Source organism: Scyliorhinus torazame, chromosome 18, assembly GCF_047496885.1.
Source record: "Scyliorhinus torazame isolate Kashiwa2021f chromosome 18, sScyTor2.1, whole genome shotgun sequence".
NCBI lineage: Eukaryota > Metazoa > Chordata > Chondrichthyes > Carcharhiniformes > Scyliorhinidae > Scyliorhinus > Scyliorhinus torazame.
Window position 1 is genome coordinate 106343569 of NC_092724.1, and position 18270 is coordinate 106361838.

The 18270-nt window shown below is 46.8% G+C and overlaps 1 protein-coding gene across 1 annotated transcript in view; it reads left to right on the forward strand.

Annotated features, from left to right (window-relative positions):
- The window catches only part of dnah9 (dynein, axonemal, heavy chain 9), a 779494-nt gene that overhangs the window by 200330 nt on the left and 560894 nt on the right, over positions 1-18270 (forward strand). Inside the window, exons 27-28 of the mRNA XM_072483125.1 lie at positions 3813-3969; positions 11284-11388. Coding sequence (XP_072339226.1) covers positions 3813-3969; positions 11284-11388 — 262 coding nt within the window. The remainder of the gene's footprint in view (positions 1-3812; positions 3970-11283; positions 11389-18270) is intronic.

An 18270-nucleotide genomic window follows, 5' to 3' on the forward strand; every position in this document is an offset into this window, starting at 1 on the left:
TGGTGAGCTGCCTGCAGACCTGCAGAAGGCGTCTGCAGCTTGGCAGTCCAAGTTAAGTGAGCCCCGAAGCCTGAGAGAGGCTCGGGCCTAACAGCCTAATATTACTCCTTACGATTCTTTCAAAACCGTTGTTTCAGGAGCATACAGGACATTTATGGCATTTCATCAGCAATTATTTGGATCCTTTTGCCTCTAAACCTCCCACATGGAATCAACTTTGAAACTAAGCCAGGTTGGTGCTAGTCAGGGTACATATTCTATAGGTCCCTCAGCTTACCTTGCAGGGTGGAGTTGCATCTTGCAAGGTTTCATTCAGCATCGCACTTGCCTGATTGTCAAGACATCCATTCATGATCCTATGTTTGATTCTTAGCCATCTTTACACAGTGCACCTGTTATCTTGGAAAACTGCATAAATGCTGCTCTGCCCAAATGCTATATTGTTTTACTTTGAGGCAGAGATTGAGCATAATGGTAATTATGTGGGTTATGTAATCATTTCTTTGGACATCTCTTTGTGCATCTGATAAGCTGACAAGATTCCTTAGTATTTCAGTGTGTGCTGTCTCTGAATTCCTTGCCTGATACCCACATTTATTTATCATACTGACAATGCATTAATTTTACGTCAACTTGTTAGTATTACCTATACAGTTCAATAAGATTATACCAGCTGTAACTCAATAAAATGATGCCGGGGGGGCGAGAAACTCATTTAAGTGAAGGAATTAAATTATTGTGAGTTATGATTTATTTCCTTGCTATGTTGCACTGCAAGACTCGAAGCATATCCCATGTGAGAGCTGATGTTTTATCTTTTTAATAATTTTTCTCATCTAGGACAGATCCCAGTCTTTATGAGCAATGATTAACTGCAATTTATTTGAAATGCAAATCAGAGCAGATTCCAGAAATTCCGTGCGACTTTTTAACCATGCCCAGATTGTTTGCCGTCTGCTCTTGTTTCGGCTGCTAGCTAATGGGCTGCACGGTGGGCACTGCGCCAATATGCTGTGCTGGGCCAGTGGCTCCTGAGAGGTGGCATCTGAGCAGCAACGAAGTATGAAATTATGAGAAACCGTCCAAGAGCTTGCAAGGTGGAGGAGGGACTGAGTTGGGGCTTTGTGCACAGCAAGCTACCAGGATAACGAGCGTCGTTTTAATTTTGATTTTTTTTTTGGGTTTGAAACACAAATTTAAACCTGATTCAACACAATGGGGAGCGAATTGACTTTATTAAGCAGCTACGCATGCAAGAAAAGACACAGATTTTCATCAACATCTTGGCAAGATGGTGGCTTTTACCTGGGCCTTGTAGTGCTCATTTGTCAGGCAGTTTGCAGCCTCCTAAATTCCCGAAAAGCCAGGCAGGAAGCAAGTATACCCTCTCATATTGGGTCAGGACAATTATGACATCTTTTACCCATACCTGAAGCACAAATTAGTCCCTTTGGAAATAACAGGTCGAATGACTTGTTGAGTTTCCTGTTCCAACATTGTTTTTTTTGTTGCAAAAATATACTTTATTCATAAAATAGCTGAAAGAAACATTACAAAATATTTCAAACAGGAAAATGAAATGATATTCACGTTCTCGACAGAGTTCAAGAGACACTCTGAGGCACTTCAATACAGTAATGAGAACATTACAAACATTTCAATGTTTTCGTTACAGAGAGTCCAGTCCTGCTCAATTAATATACATTGGTCATGTTTCACTCTGAGGTGCTTAAGCACAGTTATAATAATAATTTATAATAATCTTTATTGTCACAAGTAGGCTTACATTAACACTGCAATGAAGTTACTGTGAAAAGCCCCTAGTTGCCACATTCTGGCGCCTGTTCGGGTACACAGAGGGAGAATTCAGAATGTCCAATTCACCTAACAGCACGGGCTGGATTTTCTGATTTTGAGACTAAGTGCTGATGCCGTCGTGAAAACTGTGGTCTTTCAGTCCAGGAAAACTGGCGTCAAAAGGCCACTGATGCCCAGTTTTGCTGGGGCTAGCAGGGAGCCGTTGTAGAGCTCGCAACTCTAGCTGCCGATAAAGCGCCCAGGCTTCCATTCAGAGGCCGCACATGCGCACTGCGACGGCCTGCAGCGGCCGCGCCTTGCTCCATGGTAGATTTAGCCCACGGACCTGGACCGCCAAAGTAGTGCCCCGCATCTGCCGCTCTCGCACCCCAGATCGCCCGCCTACATTGTCCCCAGTCCTGAATGAAGCCCCCCTTGCCTGCCGATCGCCCTCCCCCGACTGTGGTGGCCCCGGACTGACCCGCAGCCGTCACGCGAGAATCCTGGACAGTGTGCACACACGTAAGCCATGCCGTCGGGAATTCAGCATTTTGGGGGATGGAGCATCGTGGGGCGGGCCTCAGTCAATGGGCTGAGGACATGGATACTCGGCGCGGTGTACTCCCCGAGTGTGCCGATTTTCAGGGGATGGAGAATTGGAAAACCGGTGCCGCTCCTGATTTCGGCACCAAAACGGATTCTCCGCCCTGTTGCTGAACGCGATTTCGGCATCAGCGAGTGGAGAATCCAGCTCCACATCTTTCAGGACTTGTGGGAGGAAACCGGAGCACCCGGGGAAACCCAAGCAGACACAGGGAGAACGTGCAGACTCCGCACAGACTGTGACCCAAGCTGGGAATCAAACCTGGATTCCTGGCACTGTGAAGCAACAGTGCTAGCCACTGTGCTATCGTACCGCTCATACATTTGCTTGATACAGTCAGGATTAAGCTTACAGGACAAGGCATTCTGCACTGCTACCAGCCTCTTGTTGTACATTGGCTGAAAGGTCTTACACAGTGGCCTTTCCCCATTGCGCCTTGGCGGCAGCTGCCCCAAGCTTACGTGCACCCATCAGCACGTAGTCCTGGACCTTGGAATGTATCGGTCTGCAACATAGGGTTGAGACAATTCTCTGCACTGGAAGATCAACAGGTTTCGGGCAGACAAAAGAGCGTCTTTTACCAAGCTGATGATCCTCCAGCAGCAGTAGAAAGTTGCCTCAGTGTGCGTCCCTGGGAACTGACCATACAGCACAGAGCCCTGCGTCACAGAGGTGCTCAGAATGAACCTCGACAAATGTCACTGCTGCTCTCCAGATCACCTTTGCAAAGACACCACTGGTTTAGCCAGAGTCAGCCAGCGATGAGAGTGCTTTCCCCTGAATTTTCCGGGCATTTTATTTATCCGTCTACTGTTAAGTTCTCTCTTTTTTGGTGCAGCTGTGTCACACATTGGGGTATGAGGCCAACTTTCTGGTACAAAGTTGTTCCTTTCAACTTGAGCTAGACAGAAAGTGTTACGAGCGGCACAGCTCACGGCAGAGGCATCATGGAAAGCCCTGCGAATCACCTTGGCTAATAAAACCCATTGGCCAATTAAACTTGTAAACCCAACTCTCTGCATAAAGGATTTTTTTCTAATGTTGTCTTTGACCATTATAACCTTGAATATTGCTGAAAAAATAGATAGCATCTGCCAATCAGAGCCCACTTGCCAACCAATCATCATTCTCTTCTCATGCAGTATAAAGTTGTTGTTTTCCCCCGACACTGATATTCTTGTGAATTGTTCTGATAAGTGCAAGATGAAAGGCTTCAACAATATGTATTTTCTCAGCAATGCCCAAGTTCTGCACTTACCACCATTTTACTGAAAATCTTTGTGTTGAAAGGGAACACTATTTGTCTGTTTCGCTGTGTTTGAAAGATTTGGTTTTACTGTTCTTGTGCTTCCACCCCACCCACCCCTTTCTCACAGCTTGTGCGTGTTCTTGTTTCTTTGACTGACTTTAGATGTTACATCACTTTGACCCAATCCCTGCACCTGACGATGAGTGGAGCTCCGGCTGGGCCAGCGGGAACAGGGAAGACCGAAACCACCAAGGACTTGGGCCGAGCACTGGGAATCATGGTCTACGTATTCAATTGCTCTGAACAGATGGATTACAAGGTATCGGATCTCCGCTGTAGCGTCACAAAAAATCTCACACATTTGTAGAACCGTTACCACATGGCGAGGAAGGTTATCTGTCACTTGTTTCATTGACCTATCCTCTTCAGTTTATCTTTATGGTATTGATTTTTACTGCGATGCTCCGTGTTAACTTTGCACAGTTTGAGTGTCAATTTACCAGGTTGGGGAGAAACATTTGAGGGTGACCCTGGTAAGACCTGTAAGTGTGTTATTTATCTGCTGAACTTACACATGAATGGGAGTCTGATTGTCTCAACATGGATAATAATAAATATTAATGTTGCAATATCAGCTATGAAGTTTTCCTGACAGAATCACTTAACGGAAACTTGTAAAGGTGATGGTGATTTCTATCGATACCGGTTTTATGTTGTTCATGATTCTTCAGACTGTTAAACATACCCTTCTTTCTTGAATATACCCGCACTCCAGGCCTGCCCAAGCCACACACCACCTGGGGGTAGTCTCCAGCTCCTACCATCCAACTTTCTAGTACTGGAGCTACTCCATTTCTCTATGATTCCTCCATTCCCACCTTCCTCCCAATCCAGTTCCTGGTGGGATCATGATCGGTCTTTACTCTGCACTGGGTTTCAGCTGTAATTGATAAAGCTGTGAATGTGGGGGATTGCTGTGTATTGGAGCTCCAGAAAGGTTATCCTAACTTATATTTCCTAGGTGGGTTTTCAAAATTGTGCTGCTTCCCCCAAGCCTCAAACGCATTCTGGATCATTGTGATTAAGTGCCATTTTAAATCACATCTTCATGTGAATTTATAGCCTAGCGTTGTGTCTTATTCATCATTTGAATTGATCATTTGGCCCTTGGATGTGATACAAGTGTAACTCTATTGATGTGATTTTCCCTGATTCTAAGGTGTTCAAAGCTGTGATCCTGGGCGGGATTCTCCGCAATCGGCGCGATGTCCGCCGACCGGCGCCAAAAACGGCGCGTATCAGTCCGGCATCCCGCCGCCCCAAAGGTGCGGAATTCTTCGCATCTTGAGGGGCCGAGCCCTCACCTTGAGGGGCTAGGCCCGCGCTGGACTGATTTCCGCCCCGCCAGCTGGTGGGAAAGGCCTTTGGTGCCCCGCCAGCTGGCACGGAAATGACTTTGCCGTGCGGCGCATGCGCGGGAGCGTCAGCGGCCGCTCACGGCATCCCCGCGCATGCGCAGTGGAGGGGATCTCTTCCGCCTCCGCCATGGTGGAGACCGTGGCGAAGGCGGAAGGAAAAGAGTGCCCCCACGGCACAGGCCTGCCCGCGGATCGGTGGGCCCCAATCGCGGGCCAGGCCACCATGGGGGCACCCCCCGGGGCCAGATCGCCCCGTGCCCCCCCCCCGGAGCCTGCCCGCGCCACCTTGTCCCGCCGGTAAGAGAGGTGGTTTGATTCTCGCCGGCGGGACAGGCATTCCAGCAGCGGGACTTCGGCCCATCGCGGGCCGGGGAATCGCCGGGGGGGGGGGGGGGCTGCCAACTGGCACGGCGCGATTCCCACCCCCGCCGAATATCCGGTGCCGGAGAATTCGGCAACCGGCAGGGGCGGGATTCACGCCAGCCCCCGGTGATTCTCCGACCCGGCGGGGGGTCGGAGAATCCCACCCCATGGGTCAGTCATGATCTATTTGAAAAATCCACCTCACTGGCATGTACTGGGCTGAGCCCCACCTACGTACCAGTGCAGTGTATGAACAATGTACTAACTCAACCTTGCCTGACTCTCTGTAATTGTTAGGTAGCAGGGAGGTGTACTTGCCTCCTGACTTTTAAAATAACTGCATGCACTTCTCTCCATGAGACTGCCAGGGATTAGATGTATATCCCTGATTCCCCTCAATACATGACGAGAGAAATTGTTTGTAACCTGCGCTGTAGCTCTAGCTATAGCTACAATTGGCGGCTGCACTATTGCAGAATAATTACTGGAGAGGGATATTTACACGTGTTGTGTTATTCTTGTTCAAAATTGAACGAGGTTTGCAGTTTTCCAAATGAAGCTAAAAGCACCGAGCATAAACCACTTTGGTCTACAAATTGGTGATGTTGCTGCTAAATTCCGAATCCTGTGCACCAATTATTTTAAGCCTCTCCCAGTCTGAGCTGCATATATGCGCAAGGTATAATCTGCTTCGATAATGATCCAGTGGGGAGGACATACTCACTCAAATCAATTTATTTGCAAACCTATTATTCCCGTGTCAAATGACATAAAGGCAGGTATTTTATGCTGGAATGCTTGAAGTGTCAGTAAAATGTAATTTTGAGTGAATCATGCAGCTTGAAAGTTTCAGTGGAACAAACAGTTAAGTGCGAGTCAAGTAACCAACTCATTATTAAGCAAAAACATTCCACGTTGATCCATTGAAACTTAAAACACTGGCTTGCGTGCAGATTATCAATACCGGTCCTCCTGTCTCGCCTCATCAGTCCAAGATAATTATATGGCTGCATCGTATACTTAAAGCTTCAAGTATATTATGACGACGCAATAACCATTGTCATAATACCTGTGATATCTTTTGACACAATCTATCAGTTGAATCAGGCATTATGTGGTGAACAGACTGTTGTGAATATGAACTTGTTAAATCAGAGTTAAAAGAGCAGTGTTGCCATGGTAATATAAGTCTTGAAATACACCAGAATGTAAGAAAATAAGCTGTTTAAAAGCAGTTTTGGGACAAGTAACCTGTGACATTTTTATGGCTAGTTGTTATAACAGGCATCTGGCAATTTATTTTACACTGGTTAATGCCTTTGTTAATTTGGAATCCGTAAGAATTTCATGTGAAGATGTACAATGTTCATACGTTACTGCCACACACCATATTCCTCAGCACTTGTTTCCCCACTGAGGAGAGATGAAGGTACAGTTAGCAGCATGGTTATGTTATTCTGTCGACCTATTGTCGCCGTGGTTCAAATGTCTTTTTTAATTCTGATTACAATTTTTTTTAAAACACACAAAACTTATATTTTTATAACATGCCTAACCCTAAGCGTGAAGGGGAAGGAAGCACTTTTGAAGACTGCTCAAGAATCTGTGCTCCTTGAAAATGCCCTCCTAGCTAACAGTATGCTCCTTAAGTAATGCACCTTGTTCTTTATGCTGAACTAAACTCAGGGCAAAGATTCCCCCCCCCAACACCAGCATGGCGGGTTTTCTGACAGGGGAGGTGGGCCGTCATTCGCTGATGGGTTCCCTGGTGGCGTGGCCAGTGAACAATGCAAATGGCCATTGAGTTCAGCGGGATTGGAAGAGGTGCCTTCGCCGGCGGGAATTCCCAGCCGCAAACTATCATCCAAGTTTGTATCATTCAAGTTGCAGCTTCAGGAGATTTAGTGGATTGAACATTTCTTATTTGCAGACGACATGACATTTAACCTAAAATATTCTAATGCATCTTGTCACCATCTTCTTGAGCGAATTATAAGCAGAACTCTCCAGCAGATATAGCAGTGTAATTGTGACACCAAAAAATTGCATTTAAATATCCCCTTTCATGACCTCAGGACTTCCCAAAGTGCTTTAGAGCAAATAAGGCACTTTTGAAGTGCTGTAATAGAGGAAATGTGGCAGCGAATTATGTACACAAACAAGATTCCACAAACTGCAATGTGATAATGACTAGGCGATTTGTTTTGATTGAAGGCTGAATATTATCTCGAATGCGTGGAGAACCCTCCTCTTTGAATAGTGCTTTTCTGTTGCATTTGCCAGGCCAGATGGGGACCTTGGTTTATTATTGCACCTGAAAGTTGATTCTTTTGACTGTGTGTCACATATTCAGTAATGCACCGAAGCACCCGCCTAGATTCTGAGTCAGTAGAATGGGAGTAGAAACCACAACCTTCTGACCCGGAGTTGACTGTGCTGCCAACAAGCCATGATTGACTTCATAATTGTGGTTGACTAAATTAGGTTTGTGTGTGTGTCTGTGTGTGTGTGTGGTGTCAGGGGACCATGGGACAATTATTAAAATCCAGGGCCCAGTGAACATTATCCTACAACTCAATACTCTCCATTCAGAATTGATGCATGCAACAAACCAACAAATAAAATGTTCTTTGTAGATTAAATAAAATTACATGGGCGAGATTCTCCGACCCCCCGCCGGGGGGCACGGAACAGCCATGGGGACCAAATTCGCACCCCAATACGCCAACATCTTCATGCACAAGTTTGAACAGGACCTACTCACCTCACAGGACCTTCAACCGATGTTATACACCAGATACATCGATGACATTTTTTTCCTTTGGACCCACGGCGAAGAATCACTGAAACGACTACACGATGACATTAATAAGTTCCATCCAACCATCAGACTCACCATGGACTACTCTCCAAAATCAGTTGCATTCTTGGACACACTCGTCTCCATCAAGGACGGTCACCTCAGCACTTCGCTTTACCGCAAACCCACGGATAACCTCACGATGCTCCACTTCGCCAGCTTCCACCCTAAACACATTAAAGAAGCCATCCCCTATGGGCAACCTCTCCATATACACAGGATCTGCTCAGACGAGGAGGGGTGTAACAGGCATCTACAGACGTTGAAAGATGCCCTCGTACGAACGGGATATGGCACTCGACTCATCGATCGACAGTTCCAATGCGCCACAGCGAAAAACCGCACCGAACTCCTCAGAAGACAAACATGGGACACAACCGACAGAATACCGTCGTCCAGTACTTCCCCGGAGCGGAGAAACTACGACATCTTCTTCACAGCCTTCAACACGTCATTGATGAAGATGAACATCTTGCCAAGGTCATCCCCACACCCCCACTACTTGCCTTCAAACAACCGCGCAACCTCAAACAAACCATTGTTTGCAGCAAACTACCCAGTCTTCAGAACAGTGACCACGACACCACACAACCCTGTCATGGTAATCTCTGCAAGACGTGCCAGATCATCGACATGGATACCACTATTACACGTGAGAACACCACCCACCAGGTACGCGGTACATACTCGTGCGACTCGGCCAACGTTGTCTACCTCATACGCTGCAGGAAAGGATGTCCCGAAGCGTGGTACATTGGCGAGACCATGCAGACGCTGCGACAACGAATGAACGGACATCGCGCGACAATCATCAGGCAGGAATGTTCCCTTCCAGTCGGGGAACACTTCAGCAATCAAGGGCATTCAGCCTCTGATCTCCGGGTAAGCGTTCTCCAAGGCGGCCTTCAGGGCGCGCGACAACGCAGAATCGCCGAGCAGAAACTTATAGCCAAGCTCCGCACACAATGGTGTGGCCTCAACCGGGACCTGGGATTCATGTCGCATTACATTCATCCCCCACCATCTGGCCTGCGAAATCCTACCAACTGTCCTGGCTTGACACAATTCACACCTCTTTAACCTGGGGTTACCCCATCTCTGGATCTGTAAAGATTTAATCACCTGCTAATGCTCGCATTCCAAGCATTGTCTGGCAGCTTTGAATTTGTCTATATATTTGTTTCTGGAACATACCTCTTCATTCACCTGAGGAAGGAGCAGCGCTCCGAAAGCTAGTGACATCGAAACAAACCTGTTGGACTTTAACCTGGTGTTGTAAGACTTTGTACTCTGTTAATAAAGTCAAGGATTGTATTTGTATTTTGTTATCGCCACAGTTTGTATGCACGAATGTGCGATTGAGCCCATGATCAGATCAATCATGGTCCCAGGCCTTCAACGGAGTCGATTGGAAGTACCTCATTGAGGTACTCGGAGTGGTTTGGGCTAGGGAGGGGGTTCACTTTGTGGGTGAAACCCTTGACAACTCCCCCAAGGCGAGCAATCGGACCAACACCACCAGCTGTGAATACTTCCAGCTGCACAGAGGCACAAGGCAGGGCTGCCCACTGTCCCCGCCTGAGAGCAATCATGCAGCTCCTGAAAGAGTTCGGAATCTTCTCAGGTTATAAACTTAACCTGGGCTAGAGCGAGGCATTCCCTGTGAACCCAAATCGGGGAGGGACAGAGCTAGAGGGACTCCCATTCAAATTTGCCCAAAACAAATTCCACTACCTGGGGATCCAATAGCCCTGGACTGGACACAGATCTATAAATGGAATCTGACCAGCCTGGCGGAGGAAGTCAAAAAGGACCTACAGAGATGCGACACGACCCCACTCTCCCTGGCTGGGAAGGTGCAGACGATCAAGATGAATGTGCTGCCGAGGTTCCTCTTCCTGTTCAGATCCATACCGACATTCATCCCCAAGGCCTTTTTCCAAGGGATAGACAAAATGATCATGATGTTTGTGTGGGAGGGAAGAACCCCAAGGATCCCCAAGTCTGCACTGCAAAGGAGGAAAAACATGTGTGGCAAGGCCTATCAAAATTCCAATACTACCACTGGCAGCCACAGTGAATGAGTGAGGCTGGCGGAGTCCTCCTGCAAAAGAACGACCCTCCAGGCTCTCGCCACAACAGTGTTCCCATTCCCCCCCAGCAAAATATACATCCTGCCCAGTGGTGGTAGCCACACTAAGGACATGGAACCATGGAACCAAATGAGGCAGCACTTTGATTTAACCGGGTTGTTCTCTATGGCCCCCATCTGCAGCAACCACAAATTCCCCCCAGCCATGCTGGATGCCACCTTTAAATAATGGAGCCAGGACGGGGGGAGGGGGGCGGGGGGGGGGGGGGGGGGGGGGGGGGGTGTTGCTAGCTGTCAGGGACTTTTACATGGGAAGCAGATTCGCTACCCTAGATGAACTAATGGAAGAACTGGAGCTACCGACAGGACAGGAACTCCAGCACCTTCAAATCAAACACTTTCTCCACAAGGAGATGACGAGGTACCCTAGGGCCCCAAGAGATACTTTGCTGCAGGAGCTAATAAACATGGACAGTAAGGAAAGGGGGAACTGTGGGGACATCTGTGGACAACCAGACAGAAGGAATGTATGCAAAATTTGTAAATAAGGAACGTCATACTGTGTAAGCATCAGGTGGGTTATATGTTAAACTGTTATGCTGTAAAATGTGGAAAATGCCAATAAAAATACATTAAAAGAAACATGATCTTATTGAATGGCAGAGCAGGCTCGAGGGGCTGAATGGCCCACTCCTACCCCTAATTCATATGGATCCCATTTGCTAGTCTTCTTAACTTGTCCTCCCACCTTTAAAGATTTGTTGACATACATCCACATCTCTCTGTTACTACAACCCCTTAAAAATTGGACAATTTGGTTCACGTTGCCTTCCCTTATTATTACTACCAAAAGGTATCACTTCACAATATTGATTCATCTGTTTTTTTTATCTCCTGCAGTCCTGTGGCAACATCTACAAAGGACTGGCGCAGACTGGTGCCTGGGGCTGTTTTGATGAGTTCAACAGGATCTGTGTTGAGGTGCTCTCTGTGGTAGCTGTGCAGGTGAGTGGAGGAACTTGGTTCCATGGGATCATAGAATGATCCAGCACAGACGGAGGCCATTCGGCCCATTGTAACTTTGTAACTATGCCAGCTCTTTGAATGAACATTCTCATTTGTCGCACTCTCCTGTCCTTTGTCCAAAGCCCTGTAAACTCTCCAATTCAGTTATTTATCCAATTCCTTGTTCAAGGTTACGGTTGAACCTGCTGGTATCATCCTGCACTTGTCCCTGGCCCACTCTTCCATTTGACCCTTACCCTCATGATATTCAGCAGTCGAGTACACAAGTCACAGTTGATTTGTTTCCAGATGGTACCCACATAGTGTAATCTGGATGCAAACATCGAAACGTGTTTCCAGCTCACTGTTCCTGACTCTGTACAAAACCTGGGCTGAATGTGTGCATGTGGCTTGATGTTTTCTGGAAATTAGTGACTAGCAGCAATAACAATAGTGCCTTTTGCTGTAAGATTGAGTTAAAGCAGTGTCAGCCTATCCAGTGTGCAGTGAGCATATTTTCTCGATCTTAAGTTAATATTCTATAGTGCCTCGTGAGCATATTTTTGCAACGTGACAGAGTTATTATAATTTTTTAATTAAAAAAAATAAATGTAATGTACCCAATTCATTTTTTTTTCAATTAAGGGGCAATTTAGCGTGGCCAATCCACCTACTCTGCACATCTTTGGGTTGTGGGGGCGAAACCCACGCAAACACAGGGAGAATGTACAAACTCCACACGGACAGTGACCCAGAGCCGGGATCGAACCTGGGACCTCGGCGCCGTGAGGCAGCAGGGCTAACCCACTGCACCACCGTGCTGCCCCCTCACAGTTATAATAATGAAATGCCAAGCTAACTCTGTGAAAGTCAATTCCTTTTGTGTCATTTTATCCATGGGAGAAATAGAACAGTGTATTCTTTTCATTCTCTGTCTCTCTTGCCTGAAGGAAACTTCAAGACATAATGCACGGACATTTTCTGCTTTACCTAATTTTGTTTGGTGCACTATTATCAATCGGCCTTCATTAGAGACCTGTAGATCTTTTGATGTAAAGTCCTTGGGCCAAATCTGTGCAAATTAATTGTATACCTGAAGGGTTATAAACACATTTTCTGACTTGTGGGCCTTGAGTTTAAATCCCTCCTTGCCCTGAAAGATTGATGCATGGGAGGGAGTTAAGATGAGATTCATCTACCGATATGAGGTAGCAAGATCCTGCCTGCCAGCACCTTATCGCCATGAATCAAAAGTTCTGCACGATTGGTGTTTCTCATTGTGGTCAACACTGTCCAAATATTAGTATTTTTAGTTAAACGCTATTTATCTTTAATCTTTCTATTTTTGTTCATTCCTTGTTTTATACATTGTTATTCATCTGACTAGTAAACAAAAAGTGGATGATTTTAGTTGGGGCTTTGCTGTACTCAGCTAACTAGAATAACATCTGCAAATTTTACTAAGTGTCACCTGAGGAAATGCCATTTATTAAGCAGCATGTGAGTGCTGTCACATGATCAAATTCCATATCATCAAATGTTACATGATTATATCTCCAAGAATGTTCAAAACAGATTTGGCAACCCTAATGTGCCCCCCGCCAAAAAAAAAACACCCCACCGCACAAGCTAAAATCGAGGCTTAGGTTTCTGAAGTAATTGATTTGTGGGGTTCATGTACTTCTAGAACTGCACACAACAATTGATTTATGCGCGTGTGCTGCTGACATGATTTGAGAAACTTTGAGTGGGATGACATAGTTGTCACATATGTCGTATTTTCATAAGATATAAAAGTCCTTTGGCACAACACATAATTTCTCCAAATGATTCTATTGGAGTCTTTCCCCCCCCCCACTGTTTCCTATTGCTATCAGTGACTGAAGCAAAATCTAAAACTTTAAAGAAACCTTCTTTTGCTGGCACCTTCAAAGGCATCTTCCCTGATGAAAGCCGACAATTCCAAGCTGCCTGCAGGTATAGGATGATTGCAGAGTGACGATGGCAGCGGGCATCAGTAGTCAGGAGATCTACGGAACCTGCTAACTGCAAAGGACCCGAGGCCAATGTCATGATATCCACATCAGCATAACATGGTGCAATCACACACACACTGATGGACAGGTAGTTGGACCAACCAGCACACACACAACATCGCAGCCAATCACCAGTGAGAGCACACGCACTATAAAACAGGGAACACCACAGTTCCCGCTGATTCTACCAGGAGATAGCTCAGAGCACAGAGCTCACAGTGTGCCACTCAAACATAGACCATGTGCTGAGTGCCTCACCAAGATAGTGATAGGGCTGGGTCCACAGGTTAGCTGGTGAAGCACGAACCTAAACCAGCAGTTAGTAGTTGTCATTGTTTAAGACAATAAAACCGAGTTGTACCATCTACAGCCGTGTTGGATCATTTGTGCATCGGAACACCCAACACGACATGATACCAGTAGTGGAAGCTAACCAGCGACTGTGAGACCTACCTGCTCCCTTTCAGAAATCCGCTATCCTGCTCCATGGAAAACATCAGCCCGCCGCAGCCGCTCCGAATTGCTGGAAATCTTGGTATCAACTGGAAGCTCTTTAAACAGCGCTTCCAGCTCTTCCTCGAAGCCACAGACAGGGAGAATGCATCGGACACCAGGAAGATCGCCCTCCTCCTCTCCACGGCAGGGCAACACGCCATCCACATCTACAACTCCCTGGCATTCGCGGAAGGCGAGGACAAGATTAAATATAAGACGGTGCTTCTAAAGTTCGAGGAACACTTCAGCGTGAAAGTCAATGAGAGCTTCCAGCAGCGCCTGCAGGGTAAGGATGAGCCTTTTCAATCTTACTTGACTCACCTCCGTATCCTTGTGCAGTCCTGCGGCTATGAGGCCACCTCCGACTCCATGATATGGGATAAGATAGTTTTTGGGGTCACCTCGGACACCCTACGCCAGCAGCTCCTCAAAATAAAGCGCCTCACCCTAGCGACTGCCATCGAGACCTGCGTCCTCCATGAGAACGCGACCAGCCGGTACTCCCAAATCCAGGCGTCCGAAACGGCACGGCACGGGTCCTACGAGGCGGAGCGGGTCCAGTCGATCGAGTTCCTCCCGGCCCGCGGCTCGGACGAGGGCAGCCATTTTGCGCGCTTTCCGAGGCCTCCCGCGCTTGTACGTGGCAAAAGAAGGGACGTTGATGCAGAGGGACGTGATGCGCAGGCGCGCTCTACGCAGGATCGCACCGCACATGCGCGGTGGCGCAACGAATGCCATGACGTCACGACGTGCGGCAACTGTGGCTCCACCCACTTAAAGCGTCAATGTCCGGCCAAAGCGCGACAATGCCTCCGCTGTGGCAGGGTGGGCCACTACGCTGCCTGTTGTCGAGCAGCTCAACCTGCCAACTCTCAACAATTCCGTCAGCCTCGCAGGGACGTGCGGGAAATTCAGCCCCCATACACTGAGTCATATCCTGACAGTATGCAGACCAGCGATACCGAAGATAGGGAGCCCTTCTGCGTTGCGGTAATCCACAAGAACCGGATGTCCCCAAGTCGGAACCACCAGCCGCTGCCAGTGCACAGCATTGATCCGGGCGATGAGTGGTGTGCCACCCTAACGGTCAACCGATCACAGATCACATTTCGCTTGGACACTGGTGCCTGCGCCAATCACCTCGCATAGTCAGCCTTCCAGACCTTGAAGGTTAAGCCACCGATTCAGCCATCCCACTGTCAGCTGGTTGATAGGGCTGGGTCCACAGGTTAGCTGGTGAAGCACGAACCCAAACCAGCAGTTAGTAGGTGTCATTGTTTAAGACAATAAAACAGAGTTCTACCATCTACAGCCGTGTTGGATCATTTGTGCATTGGAGCACCCAACACGACAGCCAAGGTCCTTAAAGCAGGTGACAGGGTCCGCCATTAGCATATGTATGGGACCAAATGCCTGCTTTGGTAGCTCCCCCGATGCATGAAAAATGCGAGTACACAACTATTGATCAGACTTCCTTCAGGTGTCCTTGTCTAGGTAGAACATGGCTTCCCAAAATTTGTGGTTTTTGTTTCCATTTTGCAATTGTTAAATGTGTGTAATGGATGCCAATTTGAAAGGCCTCATGCATATATATGCTGATTTGTTCTGGGTGATATTCCTTTTTAAATTGTAACAGCTGAGGAACAGTTTCACGACCATTGGCATTATTGGTACATTGAAGACAGTGACTTGATTAGATCTCTTGATTAGTGGCTGGTTTAGCACAGGGCTAAATTGCTGGCTTTTAAAGCAGACCAAGGCAGGCCAGCAGCACGGTTCAATTCCTGTACCAGCCTCTCTGAACAGGCGCTGGAATGTGGCGACTAGGGGATTTTCACAGTAACCTCATTTGAAGCCTACTTGTGACAATAAGCGATTTTCATTTCATTTCATTTCATTTTTTCTCAGCAGCATTTTGGCAAAGCTGCTGGAAGTAGAGATTTGAGAGATCATTGTGCCACATTGTACCTGAAGCCTCTATCCCACCTGTATCACTGGCAGATCTTTATTTCTGTGGGGAAATCAAACCATTCTAGCTTAATCATAATCTTAATAATAATCTTTATTAGTGTTGCAACTCAGCTTGCATTAACACTGCAATGAAGATACAGTCTTGGGGAACTCTGACCGGATGTTCAAATTGTTGGTTGATTTTTCTGATTAGGGTTTCATCCAGATTAATATTGAGGACAAAAAGTCCTAAAGGTCAGTCTGGTCATTAAAGGATTAAATTAAATTGTTAATATTGAAGCCTGGGTTATCATATTTCAAAATATCACGCAACAGGGTACCTCATACAAAAAAGGATGACATTTATTTCTGCACAAACATCCCTGCAGCTTTTAAAAGTCAAGTCGGATGAGTCATAACTTTTGAAACAATCAATATCTCATTTGTTACTATTTGGAGATGGTAAAACAGCAGACAGCAGGAGACTTTCTGAAGGAGGCTGAATCAGAAAGGATAACAGCAGTAACAACGCCACCACTGATTTTCTGGGTCTTACACTTGTTTATGATTAGCAACTGGTAACTGGAGACCTGTTACCCTTCAAGTCTGAACTTGCTCTATTGGAAGCCAGCAGTGTAACTATGGCACTGTTTACCCAGCAAGAGTTCATTACGTTGTCTTAATCTATTTGTGCTTCCTTCTCCAATGAATGACCTAGGCACTGGAAACGGCAACAGCAGTCTCTGCCCTGTCGACCCTGCTAAATCCTCCTGAAAATGAAAATTGCTTATTGTCACAAGCAGGCTTCAAATGAAGTTACTGTGAAACGCCCCTAGTCGCCACATTCCTGTTCGGGGAGGCTGGTACGGGAATTGAACCGTGCTGCTGGCCTGCCTTGGTCTGCTTTCAAAGCCAGCGATTTAGCCCTCTGCTAAACAGCCCCTCCTTACTAACATCTAGGGGCTTGTGCCAAAATTGGGAGAGCTGTCTCTGACACAGTCATACTCATGGAATCATACCTTACAGACAATGCACCAGACTCCACCATCACAGTACCTTGGGTATGCCCTGTCCCACCGGCAGGGCAGACCAGCAGAGTTATACAGCCGGGAGGAGTTATACTGGGAGTCCTCAATATTGGCTCTGGACCCCAGGAGTTCTCATGGTAACAGGTCAAATATGGGCAAGGAAACCCCGTGCTGATTATCCATCCAATCTCAAGTGATTAATCAGTACTCTTATTCCTCCATTTGGAGGAAGCACTGAGGGTGGCAAGGGCACAAAATGTACTTTGGGTGGGGGACATCAATGTTCATCATCAGGCTTGATAGCACCACTACAGACTGAGCCAACCGAATTCAAATGGATATAGCTGCCGGACTGAGTCTGCAGCAGATGGCGAGGGAACCAACAAGGTGGGAAAAACATAACCACATCCTCACCAACCTGCCTGATACATCTGTCCATGACAGTATTGGTAGGAGTGACCACCACACAGTCCTTGTGGAGACAAAGTTTCCCGACTTCACATTGAGGAAACCCTCCATCATGTTATGAGGCACTCCACCGTGCTAAATGGGTTAGATTTCAAATAGATCTAGCAACTCATAATGTGCAATCATGAGGCGCTGTGGGCCATCAGCAGTAGAATTGTACTCAACCACAATTTTTAATATCATGACGCAGCATATTCCCCACCCTACCATTCACAGCCAAGCCAGAGGATCAACCCTGGTTCAATGAAGACTGCAGGAGATCAGGCCGGAGCAGCACCAGGCATATCTAAAATTGAGGTGTCAGCTTTGCGAAGTTACAACACAGGATTACCAGAAGACTGGAGGATAGCAAATGTTGTCCCCTTGTTCAAGAAGGGGAGTAGAGATAACCCCGGTAACTATAGACCAGTGAGCCTTACTTCTGTTGTGGGAAAAATCTTATAAGAGATAGGATGTATAATCATCTGGAAAGGAATAATTCGATTAGAGATAGTCAACACGGTTTTGTGAAGGGTAGGTCGTGCCTCACAAACTTTCTAGAGTTCTTTGAGAAGGTGACCAAACAGGTGGATGAGGGTAAAGCAGTTGATGTGGTGGAAATGGATTTCAGTAAAGCGTTTGATAAGGTTCCCCATGGTAGGCTACTGCAGAAAATACGGAGGCATGGGATTCAGGGTGATTTAGCAGTTTGGATCAGAAATTGGCTAGCTGGAAGAAGACAAAGGGTGGTGGTTGATGGGAAATGTTCAGACTGGAGTCCAGTTACTAGTGGTGTACCACAAGGATCTGTTTTGGGGCCACTGCTGTTTGTCATTTTTATAAATGACCTGGAGGAGGGCGTGGAAGGATGGGTGAGTAAATTTGCAGGTGACACTAAAGCCGGTGGAGTTGTGGACAGTGCGAAC